Here is a 20921-nt window from a genome sequence, read left to right as displayed (position 1 = left end):
GTTCTACATTCTGACCATTTCTTAGCTGGGACACATTCAAGATAAGCTATAACTAATTTCACAAGTTAGTAAGCTCTAGCAGCTCCCCCTCTAATTGACTAAAGCCCCCAGCTACTCACCTGACGCCACTTCTATGCAGCACAAAGGTTGACCAAGAAATTTTACTGCAGACCTATAAAAATGACTGAACTCCATATTCATCTGCAGTACATCAAATGATTCCTATCTTTTAAAATGTACGCTCCCTGAGAATAGTATTTGCTGCACAGAATTGCTTAGAGAAATGGCTGAAGACAAAGTGCAGATCTGCATGTCTCTACAGCAGTATCAGCCACTAATTTGACCCATGCTATTTCCCTGCTAAGACTTGAACTTGCCTTCTGTATCTTTCATGACTTGCTGGCTGAACAAGCGACAGTTCTCCAGTTAGCAAATCAAAGTGTAAATCCCTAAATTGTAAAATAAGAGCATGCCAGATGTAGAGAGCAGGTGAGATGTTTGGGAGGCTGACAAATCCTCTCACACATAAACAAGAGGCTGCATATCTTACAATTGTATCTCCGTGCCTCCACTTAACTCTTTGTGAGCAAGAAAGTCTGTTAAAGTGTAAAATTACTACCGACAGAAAACGGAGCAACTGGTTTCCAGTTAAATTCTTTCACCCTGAAGATCAAAGCTCTCTGGTGAAATAACTAATTAACAAAAGCGACAGTCAATCACTGTAATGCTCACAGCCCATCAATATCCGTCTAAAGAAATTAATGTATCTTAAATGACAGATCTTTTGACTTGCATCTTCAGCATTGTGCATTAGCTTGTTAGACAGGCTGATGATTTTCTTAGCCAAAATCTAGATGCCAAGCTTTAGATAATGAAAAAAAAAAAAAAGCAAAAAGCAAACAAAGTCTCCAGGAAAAAGAAAAAAAAAAAGAAAAAAGAAAAAAGGATTTCTAAGCATCTTGATTTTCTTTAAAATTCCACTATGTGTGGAAAACAACCCAATTGTGATGAGCCTAAAGGTTTGTTACAGCAAACAGGTAACGGTAAAATGTTTAGTGAGAAGATATATGGGACACCTGTCCATAAAGTACAGCTGCCCTCTGGGGATAAAGGAATTACAGAAAAACATGAACATAAAATCCCCCCACCAAAGGCCAGTCCAACAAGAGACAGCAGTCACACACATCCAACCACATAAACTTTAAGTATTCCATTAATAAGCGTGATATTGAAGGCATTTTTACTATTCCAAATATTGTGATTCTCCAAATACTTTTATAATAATATAGTAATCATTGTTCAAGTTTGAGACATACCATAATACCACAGTGAAGCACAAAAATCACGCCTTACTTGGCTAGAGACATTGTACTGTGTTCTTTTACAGTAACTGTTAAGAATATAAAAAAGAAAAAAATGTGGAAAGTCTGCCACCCATTTAAGTGGAATGCCATTTAAATGCAAATCTTGGTTAGTAGGACAGTTTGGTTGTTACTACGATTTTTCAATACTCTGCTCTACAAAATGAACTCCTCAGCCCTGAATACTGCATCCTGGTTGTCAGTAATTCAGGCTGCCTGTGATCCAGAGGAGATAAGCAGAGAACAATTGTACATCACCTCATCTAAGAGAACTGGTGGGACTGCATGATTCTGTGATGCTGACTAAAACAAAGGAGATACTCCACCAAGTTGCACTGTTATAACCACAGGAACTTTGTCACTGTATGTTACAGTTTGTATTACTTGAAGATAAATAGATGGAAGGTAAAACACTCTGAAGAGCTAAAGACTCAGCATGCACCTGGGTCAAAGAGCACTGGAGCCTGAAGGCATGTCGCTGTGTGCCTGCCCTACTCTTTGGGTTTTGAAGGATCTTTTCCTTGACCATTAAAACTGTTCTAACATTTAGGGTCTCTTCCTGGATTCCGATAAGATGAAGATTTCAATTAGTGCCACCACTGCGTAGCACATTCACAATGCAGGTATTCATCCAAGAGAAACAAGACACAGAGTGAGCTGATGAAATGAAAAGTTTGTACCTTCCTCTTTGCAAAGGAGGGGGGAGAGGAATCAGGCCAACACTGAACTAATAAGAGCCACCAGTAAAAGCCTAACCAACATCAACATTATAACCATCAACCACACAGCGTAAAAAAGCTGAATAAATAAAGATGTAAGTAATACATCTACAGTAATACAGTAAATAAAGATGAAAATGCTTACACAAACTTTTTAGAAATAAATTACCTTGACCAGGTGAAAAATACACACACAAAATCAGGGAAGAGTTTTCTGATACACTTAAATACCACCTACAACCTGCTTGCACAGGTCTCTGCTTGCACACAGTAAAACACACTGAGGCATCTTGTCATTTGCCAAAATTCTTCACTATATTTCAAAAACAATACACCCATACTTCCTAGAACTCATGTTAAACCTGGATGTTCACATCAAAAACACCTTCCTGACCTAGACAATTAACATCATCAGAGATTCCTTCCCTGACAAAAACACTCCCCAAACAAGTTAATGAGTCACCAAACTGAACAGAAAATTAAGAACTAAAAGTGAGGAAAGTACTTCAAATTTTGGTAACATATAAAAAAAAAAAAAAATCCATTTCATTGCAGGACAACTGCAACAAATAAACCAGTATTAACACCTTAAAAAATGCCCCTTAAGTTTAACTAATATAGTAATCTATGTATTTATTTGAATTCATTTACATTCTTAAGTTTGTGGATATAGATTTTTAATAGGTTAGTGTCCACACACTTTTTTAAAGGACTGTAATAAAGTCATATAATGGGCTGTACCACTGACTCCCTAAAATAAAACTAAATGACACACATAATGACACTTCATGTTTAAAAAAAAACAAAACAAAAAAACCCAGCTAACTACTCAAAACTACATTTAAAACGAACAAAAAAAAGTCCAACATAAAAAAAACCCCAATCTGTTCCTGCCCCCTTCCAAATTGGCCACTGTTTATCATCCTGCAGCCCAGTTCAGAAACACTCCTAGGTTACACCTAAGTTTAACTACTCTCCTGGTTCAGAGACTTAAAAAAATTTTTTTTCTAAGCTTGAACTCTGTTATGGAATGAATTCAAATGAATTTAAAGTGCTAAAGTTTAGATAAAGAATTTTTGAAGCTTGAAACCTATATACCTAGGGAACTAATTAAGGACAACCAGAAGTATAGGCCTTAAAAGAAAAACTGAGCCCAAATCTGTCACATGAGGTTCCAAAAAACAAAATTTAATCACAAAGACACTTAAAAAGCTTTAACTCAAATGCAAGTTTTAAAGGTTGCCACATCTTGAAATAACTGCAGGATTTAAAACCCAGACATTTGACTTAACCTCCACCTTTTCATCTCCGTGCCCTACTAAGTAAAACTAGGTTTACACCCTTGCAATGAGGCCCTGTGCACTTTTCCCCAAACTATAACAATGCAATCTCCATTTTGAACAATGCACCTCATTTCCCTCCTTGGAAAGCTCATTTTGTCTTAAAGACAGTAAATTTGATTCCAGGTATACTCTGATTTCGAAAACTTACAAATTTCTAATGCTTATGGCTTTTTTAGGCCACTTCAAGTTGCATGTGCTCCTTTTCAACATCAAGTTACATTTGCTAGCATAAGTCATCCTTTGCTGCATTTATTCAAAATGACCCCTTTGCAAGGCACGCATCTCATTTCCTTGCTTTTTAATAGTAAGTGAACGCTCCATGCACTTCTGACGTTGTTTGTAACACGTTTTGGTGTACCATGCAGTTCTGCAGCAGTCAGAATCCCCATGCATATTTGCAAAGCGCCCCTTGTTCCAGCATGTACTTCCTTCCTTCCCTCCCCTCGCTGCGTTTGTAAGCACATTCTAATGCCCCCCCGCACCTGTGGGGCTGCCAGGAGTTAAGCTGCATACCCCTCACCCCTGTGAGTGCTTGCGGGCATCCCTTACGTACAAGGATGGGAGGAAGAATGCATGCGGATTGGACTTGCAAACCTAGAGGGAGCGTGTGTGCTGCCCTGGGCTGGTGCGATTTATCCCGCTGACTCTCTACCTGGGGTGCTGCTGTAGGTGCTGTGGCTCCTGAAGCTGCTCTCAGTGCAATAACTGGCATCGTCTTCATCCTCCATCTCTTCGGGGTAGTCAGAGTCGTCGTCGTCCTCCTCCTCCATGATCTCCTCCTCCTCTTCCTCCTCAGAGTCCTGGTTATCCTCGGGGTCTGCCTCCTCTTCCTCGTCGGACACCATGCTCTCCTCCTCCTCTTCGCTCTCATGATCATCGTACACCACTTTGCTGATGCTCCTCCTGGACGAGGCAGCCCTGCCTTGGCTGCTGCAGCTGCCTCCTCCGCCTCCTCCCCCTGCTCCTCCAGCCCCGGCCCTGCCCCTACCCTTACCGCCGCTGCCTCCCCCACCAGGGGTGCTGCTGCTGCCGCTGCCTCCCTTCCTCTTGCTGCCCCCCCTGGGGGAGACGGCGGCGGAGGAAGAGGCCTGGGCAGCCCCGGCCCCCTTCTGCTTGGGCCCCGCCGCCGTCTCCGCCTGGGCCGAGCTCGCCCACCTGCCGCGGCTGCTGCCCCGCTGCCGGGACCTCAGCCCCCCGATGGGGCCCGCCGCGGAGGGCGGAGCCGGGGAGCTCGCCTGAGCGGTGCCCGCCGCCGGCTGCTGCTGCTTGGGCGGCCTGCCTCGCCGGCCCCGCATCTCTGGGCGCTGGCCGGGAGGGGGAAGGGAGGGGAAAGGAAGGCTCGGGAGGGCGCTCGGAGTCCGGACAGGCGGCTACGGGGAAGCTCCCCCCCCTGCGAGGGATCCGGGCCGGGGAGGGGGGCCGCCGAGCCGTGAGGGCCGAGGGCTCAATCCGAATTGCCGGCGTCCCGCTCCGGATCGCCACCGGCCGCCATCTTGTTTCTTCGTCTCTGCCTCGGCTCGCTCCGCTCTGACTGGGGGAAGCGGCGGCGGCAGCAGGCCCCGAGCGCCTCACGTGACCCGCCGCATCCGCCAGCCGCCGCCAGGGGGCGCGGCAGCCGCCGGCCGCGAGAGCCATGTTGGAGCCGGCGCTCGGGGGCGGCTCCGCGCTCGGACGAGGGGTATCCCTGCTGCACGCGCTGCCCCTCCGCCGCTCCCTCAGCGCCCTCTTTGCCGCCGTCCCCTCACACCGGGACGGAGCCCTCCGACCCACAACCTGTCACGACGCCTGTCGCGGCGCCGTCCCGGCACGCCACCTACCACGAAGTTACCTCAGCCCCGCTGCCGGGCGCTCCCGGGGCTGTCCGCCGCTCTCCCCAACCCCCTGCTAAAGTTGCCCCGAGGCCGCTGCCCGCATTGGAGGCGGATGCGAGCCCACCTTAGACTCACCGTCTCCCTGCGCCTGGATAAAGACGCCCGTTACCGGTCCTCGATCCCAGGGCTCGCCTCGCGCCCTCAGGGCAGTCCCCTCGCTCCACGTCCCACAGCTTCAGCCCGGCTGCGTGTCCCGCCCGGGACAGCTGCGAGCGCAGGTAGGCAACGGGCTGCGCCCGCCGCTGCGGCCTGAGGAGACTCAGCCGCTCCTGCCATCGTTCCTCAGGGCGGGCTCCCCTCAGGGCGGGCTCCCCCGCCTGCACCGCGCTGGCAGCCTTCCTCAGCCCAAACACCCGTGTCCCATATTAAGATCCCGGGCTTTAAATCTTTCCCCTTCACGCAGAAATGAATATGTTTTTACACCTCACCATTACCTTGCTGGGATTACCGTAAAGCAGAACAAGACTGAAAAGACCTCACTGGGTCCTGCTCTTTGAATTTTAGTCAGTGTAGTTTCTTTGAACTGCTGTGTCCGCTCACTTGGCTCTACAAAATGGAGCTGGGCTTCATTTAGTTTGTATTCCCTCATTTTCACATTTGCCTGAGCCTCCAGGATTTTAAAAATCCACAGAGAGCAGATGCCCTGTTGGGCTTCTAATACCACCACTTCAGTTGAAAGTATCAGTTTCCTGACCAAAAGCAGGATAAAACATAAAGGCAGTCCAAGGCCCGTCAGCATCTCTCAATACCTACAACCAGCCTTTTTCTCGCTAACTCTTCAGTTGGGTCAATTTTTGAGATCTTATGCTTGCAGAAGACTGTAGCAATTCTACAAACATACAAGTACATTGATACACAGAAGGGGATAAGTTGTTTTACTGTCTCACATTGTGAAACATCTGTGAGTTCTGCCACCTATAAAGGGTGAATCAAGAAATACTTTGTTGTGTATGTACTGCACAAATCCACATACAGCCCATAGCACTACGTGTGTTAACATCTATAAAGCAGTGAGGATTTTGATCACTTGAAATAGACAAAGGTGCCAAGTAACATTTGCTGTAAACCAGAACACTGTGTCTCTTAATGACCTCTCATTTATTAGTTGTCATCTAGAAGTGCTTAATATCCTGTTTAGTAAAGAGTTCTAATTCTAGAGCTGGAGAAATGGTTGCATGGAGAGGTATGTTAACTTTCAGAGTCAGGACTATAAATATCAGTCTATTGGTATAATTAAAAAAAGCCTATATCTAAGTGAGTTGAACACCAAAGAAAGAAGAATTTTACATATGATACCCTATACTGCATCTATTCTTGAGACAGATGAGGAGAAATAGGTTCTCTCAAAATGTACACAGGAGATGTACAGCCTAGTTGTTCCAGGCTGGTAGCTAGGCAAGTCCTTTCTCCAAGGGTAAAGGAAAGAATTGAAGAACCTAGGAATTTACAGCTGGAAGGCACGGCCTTAACCAACTCAGCAAATCCTCTTGTTTAAATTACTGAGCTGCTTTTGTCCATTCTTTTTCCTCCAAATCACTTCGTAAAAGGTGCTGAATTTAAGTATTCTATTCTAGTCAGTTACACGTGCATTTATCAGACACCAAGTTGTTGCTATGTGAGGTAAAGACTAGAGCTCAGCTGCAGACTAAAGTCAGTGTGAGGAAGCAAGGGCTTATGACTTTTGCTGATTAATTCAAATTATCAACTACCATTTTATTTATTACAATGAAAAATATGAAGCATATAAATATGCTGATACATTAATATTCACTTAATATTATTTTAAAAGGTCATTAAGATTTTATGTGTTATTCTGAACAGTTATTGATGTACTCATTTTTCTCTGGAGGCTTCTGCTTGTTACATTCATTTTATATTAAATCTTAAGAAATCTAGCATTAAGCTTACGTGCCATATCTCTCTTGCATCTCTGATCAGCTTTCATTCAGACAGACCTTTAGTCCAACAAGTAGCTTGTAACAGATCAGTTTCAAGTGTGTGCCTCATCAGAAGCACAATGCACAGTTGCTCATATCAGCAGTACCTTCAGCAAATCTTGCATTCAGAAAGCTATGACATTTTGGAATGCTAGAATCCAAGCTGTACAGAACAAGCAGTATGAATGAGGTTAACTGGAGATGTTCACTCTGAAAAAGTACTTAGAAGAAATGGACAAGAATGTAGGTAAAAATGTTCTTAGTTTGGTGCTAAGTGTTCTTGTTCAGAAAATAATAAATATGAATGTGTATGTATACATAGAGAATAAAATCAACTTAAAAATAGAAAACAAAAGAAACAAACTCAGAGTATCTATAGATCCTAACCAGAGCAAAGATTAGAGAGCTCTGAAGAATCTGAGAATCCAACTGCCTGTAAGTGAAAAAGAAGCAAATGGAATAGAAGCGACAATTGATTTGATGAAACATTTCTTGAAACCTTTTTACAAATATCCTATCACTTCTTGGCCAAGAATCAGATAGAATTTTAGGATATTCTTGTGACTGCATAACAAAATTACAATGAAAATATATGAAAATCATCCAGTCAAAAAAGAGCTTTTAATACACAACCCCCCACGTAGCTACTGAGTAACCGCATTCTTCCTGTGCACAAAACTCAACTTTTCACATCCCCAATATGGAGTGCTAATACATCCTTGTCATAAAAGGAATCAATAACAAGTTTGTTAATAATTCATTTCATATTCAAATAAGTTCCAGCACTTCAATAGAATATGCCTGAGAGTTTTCCTGGCATTTAATTCTTTGCAGTTCTTGCAAACTTCCTTCGATTTTGTTAAGTTCAGAGTAGAATCGTACCTAAAAACAAAGACCACACATTTATGACAAAACAGATTTTAAATCTTGTTCTACACAATTCATACCATGTAGCCATTTGCTGTCTTACACAGTTTAATACATTCAAACAAAACCAATGCAGCATCTTTAGGGATCAAGATGATGAAGACAAGCAAGCAGTATTTAGTGCTCAGGAATAGGCTTATAACACTCAATATATTGTAATTGATACACTGTCTATTTACACGCGTTGTTCTTCTCCAACCCTGCCCTGAGTAATCCTAATGGCCATGTTTTAACTCAATACTACAATGAAATCATTATGCAAAACTTACTTGGGCTCTCACAAACTTATGCATGCTTGAAAGCAATCTTTTTGCTTCTGGTAGCATCACCATAACTGTGAAGTGAGCATCAAGTAATAGGCACATCCAATCCATAATCTGAACAAAAAACAAAACAGAAGTGACATGGGTTTTACTTCAAAAACACTGTGAAATACTAACTCCTGATCAAAAAGACATGGCTTCATAGTTTAATACAGGATATTTATTTTCAGATAGAAAAGAAAGCATCATGCTACTCAATAAGGTCCACTAATGAGCAATACCTTACAGAATTAACAAAAGCCTCAGTTGATTTTAGAGAAACTGAAGGAGGCCCAACTTTTTAGAACTAGTTGCTTACCTGACTTATAGTTGGAGGGAGTACTCCAGGAAGAGTTGTGTTGATTTTTTCACTGCATTTCACATACAGGTAGTGCAAATACCTGAGAAACAGCTGAGAGGAGAAAAGACTGAATGTTTTGTAAGAAGAAACATTTAAGACCTAGGAGTTCTGCCCTGCACAAGGTAATAACACACAGTGATAATCTTTTTTTTTCTTTAATTAAGAAACTCAAGCATTAAAAATAAGTGTCATGGCTTTCCTCCATCATCTATAGCTGTGAATTTGAAAATTCAGGAATACTCAGTGTGAAGTGACATTCTGTGGTAGGCACTGTTCCAGTGTTCGTGCCAGGTGCACTTTCAGCACAAGTCCTACTTTTTTTTTTTGTCTCCAGAATAAGACTTGAGGAGATCAGTCAGTGTTGATTAATATAAGTGCAGTTCTGATGTTTGGTGTTTACTGTTGGGTTGGTTTCTTTTTTTTTTTTTTTAATCTGTTCTGGTTTTAATTGCATTTTCTAAATCTCCGTTTCCACCACATCTGACTAAGTTAGTATCTCAGTAGCTTAAAAGCATTTAAAAATCAGGAGTAGGTACTACACCATTGAAATATTTTTCATGCAGATCTGGTCATAATCAAGTTTTCTTTCTTACATTTATTTAAAATAAGCAGACTATAATAAATAGTATGTGTTCATTTGGGATATATGGAATACTTCACAGCATTAGATCTTATTAGTCATGTTATTTTCATATACTAGTGGCAAGTTGCTGATACAGAACAAACACATGCACACACCAACACCTTCTTCTTTTCTTTCCCCCAAATAATGAAGGCGTTTCAGCTTTCTTTGTTTCAAAATACTTACAACAGCTTGCTGAGCTGGAAGGTCTTTCAGATGGGGCAAAAGAAACGTTTCACTGTAAGCTGAATGAAGAACAGCATTTCTGTGCAATGCTATTGAGGAAATGTTACTGCAGGAAAAATACTGGTTACTACAAACTAAAACCAACCTTAATTAAAATATTTCTGTAGGTTGAGAGGTCTTTTTGAATCTGCTATTTCTATTATGAAATATATACAGCAACTGAAACATAATAGTCAGCTTGAACACAGTTCCATCTACTGCAAGAAAGGAACCGTCCAACATTTCAATAGACAAACATTAAAAGCATTGAGACTAAATTGCTTTGAACAAAGTTCCAGTCTGCACTTCCATAAATTTAAATTGGTACAGAGCAATTTTCAGCAATAGCAAAAGATCATTTTCAGCAATGCCACACAGACATTCAAATCATAAATACCACACTGACTGTCCTTCATTTAAATGCACAGAGGATACAATAATGCTGCCTTATGAGGTCCAACAGGGCAGAATTCAACATTGTCCATCATATGGGTTTCCTTCATGCCTTTGACATCACAACCATCTTCTTCCAGTTCAGTACTGAAACCATTTTCTACAACTTCAGTCTTAACTTTACTGTTTGGTTCAATATCAATGTAAGAGATTACAGATTCTAGATCCACGTCTGTTCCTTCCAGATAATCATCACTAATGCTATAGAGAAAAATTCCACACACATTCAGTGTTTTTAGTGTTAGCTTAAAAACAAACAAACAAACAAAGCCCAACAATGTCATCAACCCCACAACAACACACACTGACTCTTTGAAGCTTACGAGTATGAAAATACACAGCAAAATGAGAGTTTCAGAATGGATCAAGGCCACAAGAAAACAGCTAGCCTTTACCATTAGCTTGAGCAACATGTTTTTGCTCAAGTATTCCAACAATGCAAATTGCTGAACTACTGGATGTTGCCATAGGCTTCTTTAAAGGTTATACACATACTGTTCAAGACTGTCATTGTATTCTGACATTGCTGGGACTACCTCAACCTATAAGACAGCTACGGCTTTCCTACTGCTCAGTAATAAATATTTGCTATTTTTAAGGCAGAAGATGAACACGTCTGTTCAACAGTAAATGGCCAGCATGTAGAAGGATGTGCCATTTAAGCCAGCAAGTTTACCAAAAAGCATTTTCCTTTAATTACTGTTTATACAAGTTTTAGAATACGTGCATGCAACGGGCATTTGTAAAAAGCATGTCAGTCTGCAGGACTGCAACACACGCTGTACTCAGAATTAACAGTTTTATGCACTTAATTACTCATCTAAAAACTTGCTTTAAGTAAAAGTCCTGGTTTGGTGAAGAATAAATAAGTAATTAAACAAAAATAACGTAAAAAGACCGATTCCAACTTACCTTAAAAATACTTTCAAGCAAGCGTAAGTAATTTCTTCAGGAATATCTGGAAACCGTTGTAAGCAGATTTGTAAGAGATGTACATCTTTTTTCTCTAAAGCAACAGCCATTAAGTCTGGACACAAACTGTTAGAATATGAAAAGAATAGGCTGCAGAGTTCACACTCACTGAAAGCTCCAGTTACAAAGAATGCAGAAGGATTAATCTTGTTTTACACAAAAATCCATCTGAGAATTGTCAGCTTCATCAGAAAACAAGCAATAGACTTCAAAGGAAACCAAATATAAGCACCTGATAAATCAAGGAGGTTTTTTTTTTTTTTTTTTTTTTTTTAAATGAAGAACTGAATTTCTGCTTTTTAGAAACTTTGGCTTACAATTTTAAACAAAAAAAAAAGAAAAAAATAATCCAGAATTATCACCTGTAAGATAATTCTCGTTTCTGGATCATCTGTACCAGGAAGTTTCGAGGGTAGAACATTGGATCTGTTTTACACCTGTTCATTAGAGCACTTATTACACATCCAATGGTGGCCTGAAAATCTGGTCTCTGTGCTTTTGACAACAGTTGTCTCAATTCACCTTCAACAGCAGTTGTGGAAGCATCCTGAAAATGAAATACCACGCAGTTCAGATGTACAAGGCATAGGTTTGAGGACTGCTCACAGAGGAAGGCAGTAGATCAAAGTATCACAACACTTGCAACAAGATTTCAAAAGGAACCGTATCAGAATACAGATACAGTTACCATATCTTTTGTGTCACCGTTATGTTTATTTTCAAGGTCGGGTTGGATGCAACACCAAGCAATCAAGTGGGGAGTGCCTCTGCCCAGGGCAGGAGGTTGCAATGAGGTGCTCTTCTGAGGTCCTGTCCAACACAACCCATCCCATGGTATCTTGGGACTCGCTTCAATGCTGACTCACCAAATGATATATTGAACCAAGTGACCAGATGGGTAGGCAAGTACATTCTCTGACTTGTTTTGGAAATAAGTTAAATGTTATCTTCTGAAAACAATAAAGATGCATAATTATGTGACAAATAATCTACAATTAGCAACTTACAGCACCTTTTTCCTAGCACTGTGACTTACTAGATCCAAAATATCATCAAAGTGAAAAACAGACTAAAAAAAAAAAGTTAAACTATTAAAAAAAAAAACAAAAAACAGATGAAACATCTTCTCACCTTATTTACTGCATTTATGAAAATGCATTCGTGCAAGTTCTCAGAATTCAGACAGCTCTTATAAACCCCATATTGAACACTTATATTACATCTTCCTAAGACAAAACTTCATCGTGCCCAAACACTACTTTTACACAGTAATAACAGAATCCTCCAACAAACCTGTTTAAGGCAGCTTCTTCAGCTTGATCTACACAAGAGGAGATGTGAGAAGATAACAGCTTAGGAGGTGCCTGGAATATTCTCAAATGTGACTGAAAATTCATTAAGGCCACTTGGTGTACTTACTTTTATACATAGTAAGAACTGCCCAATTGTGGAGGCATCTGGCTGCATGTTCTCAACGGCGCTCTTTTTTGATCTTAACTGTAATAAGGAAAAACGAGTTATTATTCAGCTCCAAAGAGGCAATTCAAGGATTTCAAGCAAGGTAAATAGGAACATCGTGTGTCATTTGCTACAAATTACATTTAAAAGTAGCAGCATTGGGAAGAGACAAACACAAAACACACAAGCTCACACATTCGTTGTGTTAACTTACTGTCATTTTGGATTCAGACTTTAGAGCTACAGACTGCTGTGACTGATAGGAAACCAGGAGCTCTTCATCTCCAAGAGTATTCCAGTTTACAAATGAAGAAAGATCTGCGAAGACAAAAATGAAGCTACATGAAGTTAACAATGCTACTTATTAAAAACTTCTGATGCTAATAGGCATTTTCTGAAGTGTAATACATTTTTTGCAAAGAAACTTCCCTGTTTTCTCTTAGCAGTAAGTAATTTTGAGACGTTCTGCATGTTTTCCCTTTTTAGTCTCTGGTAGGAGGAGAAAAGTTATTCCACAACTTATTGCAAACATCATTTGCCATTTTCTCAGTACAGTGCTAAGCAGTACTTCTCACTTGTATTTTCTTTAACCTCAAGTTTACAAACTTAGGCTTGGTACTGCTCCACTTAGTAATAAGTGCTTTGAAAACACAACATAAAAGACTGTGCTTTAATTGGTTCAATGTTTATACCAGCATCTCAGTGTTTTCAATAACTGCAGCATTTGAATGATGCTTCAACGAAGCCCCCATAAGTTCAAACATTTGCATGCTTCAAATTCTCTGACGTTCTCACCAAGAACACTAAGATCTAACAGCTGAATACACCAACTTACTTCGAGCAGTTTAGGCTTAACTGATTTTATACAACAATATTAAAACAATTTTTATGCAATTTCAGAAGTTTTCCTGCTAGCCATCACTGCAGTCAGAGAACTTCTTACCAGAGGTTTGACTGTCCTTCAGTTTTCCCACAGCAGCTGCCAAGGATGAAGTTTCACACTTGTATATAACTACTGTTAGCACTTTTCCATGAGTGAAGAAAAATTTTTCCCCATAACACCACAGCTACAAAACATTAAACACATTGTTAATGAGGAGTGCATTTCTGTACATGCTAATCTTTAATTTCCAACTACAAAATTCAACTGGAAATCAGCAATCAGATGATTTTAGCAGTTATTTTTGGTAGCTTTTAACACATTAACAGACCTTCATTGACTGTTGATTCTACTTATGGAAATGACTGCATTGTTGAATATTTTCCAAGGATGCCTTAAACTAAAGTGACTGCTTTGAGGCACCAGGTCCACTTGATTTTTTTAATTATTAGTTTTTAAATTCCTTCCTGTACAATTTTATGACAAAAATGAGTCAGCTGTTCTACTTAACTAGTGCATTTATTTATTAGGTTCCAGTTCTCTTATTATTGACAGCTGAATGTTCTGAACCATGGTCACTTGCAAGCTTTCAGAATGTAATAAATACCAACTGATTTCATTCTCACCAAACAAGGCTAACAAAAACCAGAAGTACAGAATTACTACGGATTTTGCTAAACCATGCTCCTGTTTAGAGATTATGACAAAAACAGGTCATCAGTTGGCCATATTAGTTTTGTTTCAGAAGCTGGCATTTACTGCTCTTCCAGAACCATAACTGCAGTTTGCTGGTCTCCTTTCCATTGTGCCATATGCACTCAATGAAGGTTTATGAGCCACAAAGTAAAGACTGAACTCACTTGTCCACTGGTTCCCAGGGGCAGTTCCTTTGAAGCTTGTAATGTTTGAAATTTTGTATTCCATATTGTTAGGCATTCTAGGAAAAATAAAGAGAGAAATGTGACAAACCCAAAAGCAACAAAAGATGCTACATTTTCCTTTGTTACATTCAGTTAGAAACACTTCAGGAAACACAAGTAACTGTTTCAAAATAACTCTGCTTAATAATGTACTCAGCATCACGCAATGTGTCTTTTTGGTTAGGTCTCTCAACAAACAAGTCCGAAAACCAGCTCTCTGCCAAGAGCACTGAAGAAAAAGCTGCAGTGAGAAGAACCAAAATCTCTGTAACTTTCAGTCATAAAATGCTGTTCAGTGGCTTAACTTTCAGTGATCCCACATCTCAGAAGTTCAGTCATGAAACAAGTATTCAACTTCTTTAAGATACCATTTTATTACAGTGCATGAGGTTCATTTCCCTGCGTATCTCAGTTTTAAGAGCCAACCTTTTCATTTAATATGCAGTGTTTGTAATATTCACTACAGAAGAAACAGCAGTGCTCTTTATTCATCTGCTGTGTTAATCAAAAACAATCAAGAACAAAAAGCAAGACACAAAACACCTGCTGCTTTAAGAATGTTGTAGAACTTCAGACACCTTCATCTGACTTTTCCAGTTACCTTTGGATTCTTCACCAGATGCTGCTAGACTTCCCAGTACTGCAACATGGTCTTTATCAAGAATAACAAAAGAAGTTCCTTTTAGAGCACTTCCAGATATTGAAAGGTTTAGTAGTAGTGATTTGGATAGAGTTTGCTCTTCCTCTTCACTATTTTGCTGTAGAGGTATCAGAACTTTATATACAGAGTCACTGGAGTCTGTCAAAGCAAACAAATGATGTCTTTATGTCTGACAATAAGAAAAACTATTCAATACAACATGGCAAGATGAGCACTGAGAAAAGAAGTAAAATAGGATACTTAAAGGGCACATTACCATGCAAAGCAGAAAAATGAAAGCACAGCTTTCAGGAGCTTTTTAAAGTACAAGTTACAATGTTGAAGATCAGTAAGCCTTTTCAACAATTAAAACATCAGGAAAATTTAACTGTTCAGTCTACCATTTGCTGTTATAGAACGTTCAACAGAGAAGAGCAAAAATATTAAACAGGAATTCACAAACATCAGTATTTTATGTCCTTCTATGTAACTTATGGTTTTAATATTAAAAAAACATTAGAAAATTCAACTCACATAAACACAGAAGTGTGATAATCTGCTTTTTTATATATGCTGTGAAACAAAGCGGATTAGACAATTCCTGTTGTTCAAGCTTGTATTTATGTAGACTCCTCATCTTAAGTTTCTGTATGTAGACAAAAAAATCCCCATCCTAAAACAAAGAGGAAAAAGATTGTCTTTAACTGACAGAAAGAAGGGCTAACAAGTTCAGATATTTCTACTGAATTATTCTGAATGCTAACAAGACTAGGAATTTGTGTTTGATGCAACAAACAGATTCACAGGGAGGAACAACTGCATGAGGAGAGAAATGAAGTCAATCAATTGTATATTATATTTAATCTTAGCTGTTCTGAACTTTTAAGAGCCAAGCTATCCAGCCCTGAAAACAGCCCTGTGTCAGTACTGGCCACAGACAACACGCACACAGAATAATTATTTCACTAAAATCTCTTAGAATCCAGTTAAACAAGCAATGGATTCTAGAAGAAGGATTTAGATTTGCAGTTGTGAAAGCTAAACGTTTGTTAAACTCACTTTCTCTGTAACGAAAATTAAGACAGGTTGTTGACCTTCCAGTAATGCTTCACTCCACCTGAAAGCAGAAAGAGGTACAAACATTTTCTAAGTGCTGGGACTACAGTTAAAAATCACATCATAATTATTCTGGCAGCCTCTTACTTTTATATCTGTACTAAAAGTCTGAGGATTTAAAAGTCAATGCATTAAAAAAAAAAAATCATCATCATCAACAAATCAACCCCAAGATCTTGACCTTGGGATGTTAACCTTAAGGTTTCCTCTCTCCTCCTCCGAAGAAGGGTGCAACAATGTGAGTTCCTCCGATCAAGGATCAGGATTCATAACTTTGTATCACTTACTTGATAACTTCATCTGAGATGACGTTTTCAATTTCTTGTTGTGGAGCTTCCAGAAGAACATCTAAAGTTCGAACACCCCCTCCTCTGAACAACACCAATGGCTCTGCATGGGGCAGCGAATGTATTCTGTACACCTCAGCTGAAAGCTAAAAATAAAAGGCAACTGTTTAAGTCCTATGTTCATCAGTGCATTACCTTGAAAGCCAAGTGTTTTGCATAACATTTTTTAAGAAGTTATCTTACTAAATGAGTAACACAAGGATGATGAACCTGCAAGATACCAAAAAAATGCTTATTTTTGGAAATGCTATTGGTAATGCAAATCACTACCCAACAGAAAGCCAGGAAAGCATCCTAATGAGCATGAAGTTTATAAATGACATCAGAAAAATTGAAGTAAAGAGCTCAAACAACTGCTATACACCATTACACAAAGTGCTGTTTGTCATGTCCCCCAGCAGAACAGAAAATAATTGTCCTTCACCACGATTCACAATCACAAAAATCCTTTCAAATGTTGGACAGCCATCACTTTATGTGTGGTGCTTTGATGATTAAGCCTATCAACTGAAGTGGATCCCTTGCAATGCTCCATAACATCACAAACCACAAATCAAGACACCTATCAGCTAAATTGTAATGCTATCAGTATTATAAAAGTCTGCACCTCTTCAACCCCCTGAGATTCAAAGCATTAAAAGTGAACATACGTAAGAGACTTACTGTTGCTTTAAATACTTTGTCCAAGTTAACATCTTTATCCTTCCATATTCGTAAAACCTTAAAGAGAAATATCATTTTTTAAGCAGCAAACCAGCAGCACATCGACTTCTTATCATATAAAATAACAGCAATTGCACCTTACTGAAAAAGGAGGAAAACATGCAGCTAAGTATTTAAGCAGCCTTACTGAAAACAGACTTAGGAAGTTTGCATGGGAAGAAGCTGAAACAGAAACCACAAGAATACAAATACAGCTTAACATTTTGATCTTGAAAGAAGTGATAGGTAAGAATGTGGCTAACAAAAAAGAGACAGCAGAACTCTAAATTCAAGTTGATCAAAGCAATGGAGGCAGATTAAGATACAGACAGTATGATCTGGAAGGGAACATTTCAAGGTCAAAAAGAATATTTCATTAACAATAAAAAAGCCAAGTGATCAGTAAGTGCTGAGCAAGCATTGCCAAAAGTACACAACCAGGAAACGTTTAACCATAAGACAAGAGTAGATAGACAAGGATGCAGTCCTGAACCACTTCAATATAACAATCATGCAGTTCTAAATTTCTACCAGTCTGCAACAAGAAAAGCTTACTCTTAGTAAATGTGTGCATGAGGCATTCTTCACTGAGAATGCTTCAGTTTTTAAAAGGCCACTGTGTAACTGATGCTCAGCACAGATGGTTTTCATGTCACTAACAAACGGACTGTGCAGCCTTAGAACTGCACAGCCCTATCCAGAATAAGAGCAGAGATGACCTGAGATACAACAGCACTAAAGCACCATTACCGGCTTTGAAAGCTTGTCATGAAGTGCTGAGAGCTCCACACATTCCCATTAGCTAAGAATCTAGCGCTCCCCATCTCTTCCCTGCCTACATTCACCCAGATGACTCGTGACATCATTTTCCCCCTTAAGAAAAGAATCTCACCTTGTTATCATGAACAGCTATATATTCGTGAGTCTCAAAGTTGCATACAACTGGACACGTGATAATCTGCCCATGTTTAACTGACCAACAGCCCAGTGGCTTCTGATCTGAGACCTAGAAAAATCAGGACAAAGTCACGTAATTAATATGCAACAGTACATGCTGGGGATTGCTCTCATGACCAAATGAGAACATAAAAATAAGAAAAGTTCCACCCTAACAGGACTCATAACTTAGCGTTCTTAACTGCAATACCAGCATTTCAGAGTACAGTGGAGCTCTGCGTTAATTAAGAGCTTTTTTTTTGTTGTTTTTTTTTTCCACATGGAGAAATGGCCCATGACAGGAGATCACACCACGGCTTCATTAAGACACAACCCCCAGCCCCGTGACCAAATACATAGAGACAGGCGTTTTCAGAAAGTTTCATTTAATGGTCGCTGCAACAGATGCATACGTTAAAAGAAGCAACTACAACCTACAGGTCGAGTATTGCGAGCACACTTAAATCTTTGTTCTCCACCAAACAGGAAGGCAGCTGACAACAAACTGACAATTGGGCTCAAATGCCGTCACCTGAGCGACACGGAGAGGTGACAACCCCTGGGCTGTGAATACTGCGTGCCACGGGAACGGAGAGGAAAAGAAACAGCACGGGAACCACTCGGGAGATCGCCTAAGGCCGCTGCCACGGGTGCAGGGAGAGAAGCACAGGTAAGTGGGGAGGGACAGCGGCTGCTCCCCAGCAGCGCGGCTCGAAGCGGGGCCGCTGCCCGAGGCCGCTCCCACCACGTTCCGCCCGCGGCATCCCCGGAGCTTCCCCGCGAGGCGCTGCGCGGGTACTCCGACACGGGCCACCCGAGCGGCCAGGGCTGGGCCCTTACCTTAAAAAGCGTGGCCGTCCTGCCGCGGTCGGTGAGCAGGACGTGGTCGGGATCAGCACCCGGCTCCAGCGCCAGAAGGCCGCTACCGAGGCCGACGCCGCCGGTGGGCCCCAAACCGCATAGCGTGAAGGCCTCGCACAGGGCCGCCATCTTAGCGAGCGCTCAGTTCTCGCGAGACCAGCAGCGGCGTCACACTGCGCCTGCGCACTACGCAGGCTGGGCGAGGCGGCAGCGCCCCCCTGCGAGACGGCGGCGGAAATGGACGAGGCCGCTCGGGAAGTTCCGCTCCGGTCCGATGAGAGCAGAGCTGTGCCGCTGCCGCGGAGCTGCGGGTGAGGCGGCGTTCAGCATGTATAGAAACAACGCTGCGGGTTTTAAGTATTACAAAAAAACGAAGAGCTGATAATTTTTCACTGTCCCATTTCAAAGTGGACATTAAGAACAGTTAGGATTTTATTTATTCAGCTGTTTCCAATGTATTTCATGTGTGATATTAACCCCAAACATTCCAGTGTGATGTGTGAGGGCTTCATGGTGCTGGAGAGATGTGCACAGGTGTTCAACAAAAGGCTTCAGTGGTTTTGCATCTACACAGTGAAGTGCTGCTGCTTTAATTAAAGGCACTTCTGCCATAGGAAATGTCACATTATAGAAGAGTTTTGTAATGAATGCATTCCTTCTGCAGGAGTGCAAACTGACACAACCTGAGCAAAGATCAGCTCCAGGTTTGGGCTGATCCATGATGTATGTGTGCATTAGTCTTTTTTTTGTTGTTGTTTGTGTGCAAATTGTGAAAGCCCTAGCAACACAAATCCAACATGTAAAACCCAACCAAAAAAAGGCAAGACAACCAATGCCTACCGCAGGCCCCAGCTGCTGCGTGCTGTCAGAGGCCACGTGCTGTGAGCACTTTTTGAGGCTGTGCTGCAGACAGACCTCTGCCAAGGAGTCCAGCTCTGCCTTTGTCTAGTGGAGAACGGTCATAAGCACACTTGAGGGACAACAGCAGTCAGAACCAAAGCTGCGTGCAGGCACTGCCCCAGCCTGCTGTTACCAAACCATTCAATGTTGGATTGTACCTGGATATTTCCATCCCATCCCATCCACTGCTGCACCTGTGCATGACAGACGTGTTTCCATGCCAGGTGTTTCATTTATTCCCTCTGGCAGGACTTTATGGGTCATTACTGACGTCATTGCTGCATTCCTGCGTCTGCATTTCTTCAGCTGGTCATGAAAGTCTAAGAACTGCTTCAGGCACTCCTCCAGCTTGGCTGGGACGTGGCACTCAGTGATTCCCCAGCTGCACTGTGGGGCTGGTAGGAGCTCCCAGGATGCCAGCTCCTCGTGGCACCCTCTGCTGCATGCAGAGTTGACTCCCAAAGCAGCTGTGGCAACCTGACAGGTTGAAGGGCACACTCTGTGATTTCTACCTTACATGCTTTTTACACAGATTTTCCTTATTTCCACATCTACACTATTGTGAAACATCTCTATAGGAATAAGCAAATAAGTCACTTCCTTTGGGGCGGAGAAAACTTGATGTGTATCGAGTAAGCTTTTAGTTGAAAACTCAAAGAATCATTTTACACATGAAATTTACGTCAACAAAGGAAATGGCTTGTAGGTAAGTGATGGAAGACTTCTTTCTTTTGAAAGCTTTCCTGTTTTCTTTCCCTTTATTCACCACAACACGGGGCTGCAAAACACACCAATGAGAATTAGAAATTCTAATTTCTAATTTCCAGTGAAAGCTTATCAACCAAGTGGCCTTTTACAAATGAATGGGCTAAGCTGAGGCTGACAGGGCATTCACCCTGCAGTGGAGGAGCAACAAAATCTAGGAGGTGCGGGAAAGTGGTTTCAATTTCCCTTACAATGCCAATTCGTTGTGCTATTTACTTTGAGGAACTGACTTGTAGAGCTGGTGGTAGAAATATCCATGTTCCTTGCCAGAGAACAATGTGTAAAAGACAACAGCCACACTTG

At 41.2% G+C, this 20921-nt stretch overlaps 2 protein-coding genes across 11 annotated transcripts in view; both read right to left on the bottom strand.

Moving 5' to 3' along the window:
• BPTF (bromodomain PHD finger transcription factor) overlaps window positions 1-4922 on the bottom strand; it is a 46638-nt gene extending 41716 nt beyond the window's left edge. For 6 of the 9 annotated variants that reach the window (XM_042865328.1, XM_042865326.1, XM_042865327.1 and 3 more), the window contains exon 1: window positions 4076-4922. In XM_042865328.1, coding sequence (XP_042721262.1) covers window positions 4076-4718 — 643 coding nt within the window. In that variant the 5' untranslated portion in view covers window positions 4719-4922. The remainder of the gene's footprint in view (window positions 1-4075) is intronic. The other 3 variants (XM_042865332.1, XM_042865335.1, XM_042865334.1) reach the window with 1 other exon arrangement.
• A 2781-nt stretch (window positions 4923-7703) lies between these two features.
• NOL11 (nucleolar protein 11) lies at window positions 7704-19100 on the bottom strand. 2 transcript variants are annotated; one of them, XM_042865268.1, is made up of 18 exons: window positions 18933-19100; window positions 18049-18162; window positions 17118-17174; window positions 16395-16540; window positions 16051-16108; window positions 15526-15664; window positions 14953-15150; window positions 14292-14368; window positions 13495-13618; window positions 12766-12869; window positions 12513-12590; window positions 11456-11640; window positions 11034-11159; window positions 10104-10322; window positions 9630-9708; window positions 8780-8872; window positions 8428-8535; window positions 7704-8113 (listed from the first exon to the last, which is right to left on the bottom strand). In XM_042865268.1, the coding sequence occupies exons 1-18, from the start codon at window positions 19080-19082 to the stop codon at window positions 8000-8002; spliced, it is 2169 nt and encodes a 722-aa protein (XP_042721202.1). In that variant the 5' UTR covers window positions 19083-19100; the 3' UTR covers window positions 7704-7999. The 2 variants fall into 2 exon arrangements, with proteins under 2 accessions (XP_042721202.1, XP_042721204.1); XM_042865270.1 differs by lacking the exon at window positions 18933-19100 and adding an exon at window positions 18625-18728.
• Between the last annotated feature and the right edge of the window lie 1821 nt (window positions 19101-20921).

The sequence above is a fragment of the Lagopus leucura genome, unplaced genomic scaffold (genome assembly GCF_019238085.1).
Source record: "Lagopus leucura isolate 7727_CA_CO unplaced genomic scaffold, USGS_WTPT01 Super-Scaffold_797, whole genome shotgun sequence".
Classification (NCBI taxonomy): Eukaryota; Metazoa; Chordata; class Aves; order Galliformes; family Phasianidae; genus Lagopus; species Lagopus leucura.
The sequence above is the reverse complement of the archived record's forward strand: the minus strand, read 5'-3'. Positions and strand labels throughout refer to the sequence as shown.

Excerpts from the sequence above, each read along its gene's own strand:
- NOL11 (XM_042865268.1), bottom strand. The coding sequence starts at position 19,082 with ATGGCGGCCCTGTGCGAGGCCTTCACGCTATGCGGTTTGGGGCCCACC. Across the intron at positions 18,163-18,932 it reads GGACGGCCACGCTTTTTAAG|GTCTCAGATCAGAAGCCACT; the intron begins GTAAGGGCCCAG and ends TGATTTTTCTAG. Across the intron at positions 15,665-16,050 it reads TAATTTTCGTTACAGAGAAA|GATGGGGATTTTTTTGTCTA; the intron begins GTGAGTTTAACA and ends TCTTTGTTTTAG.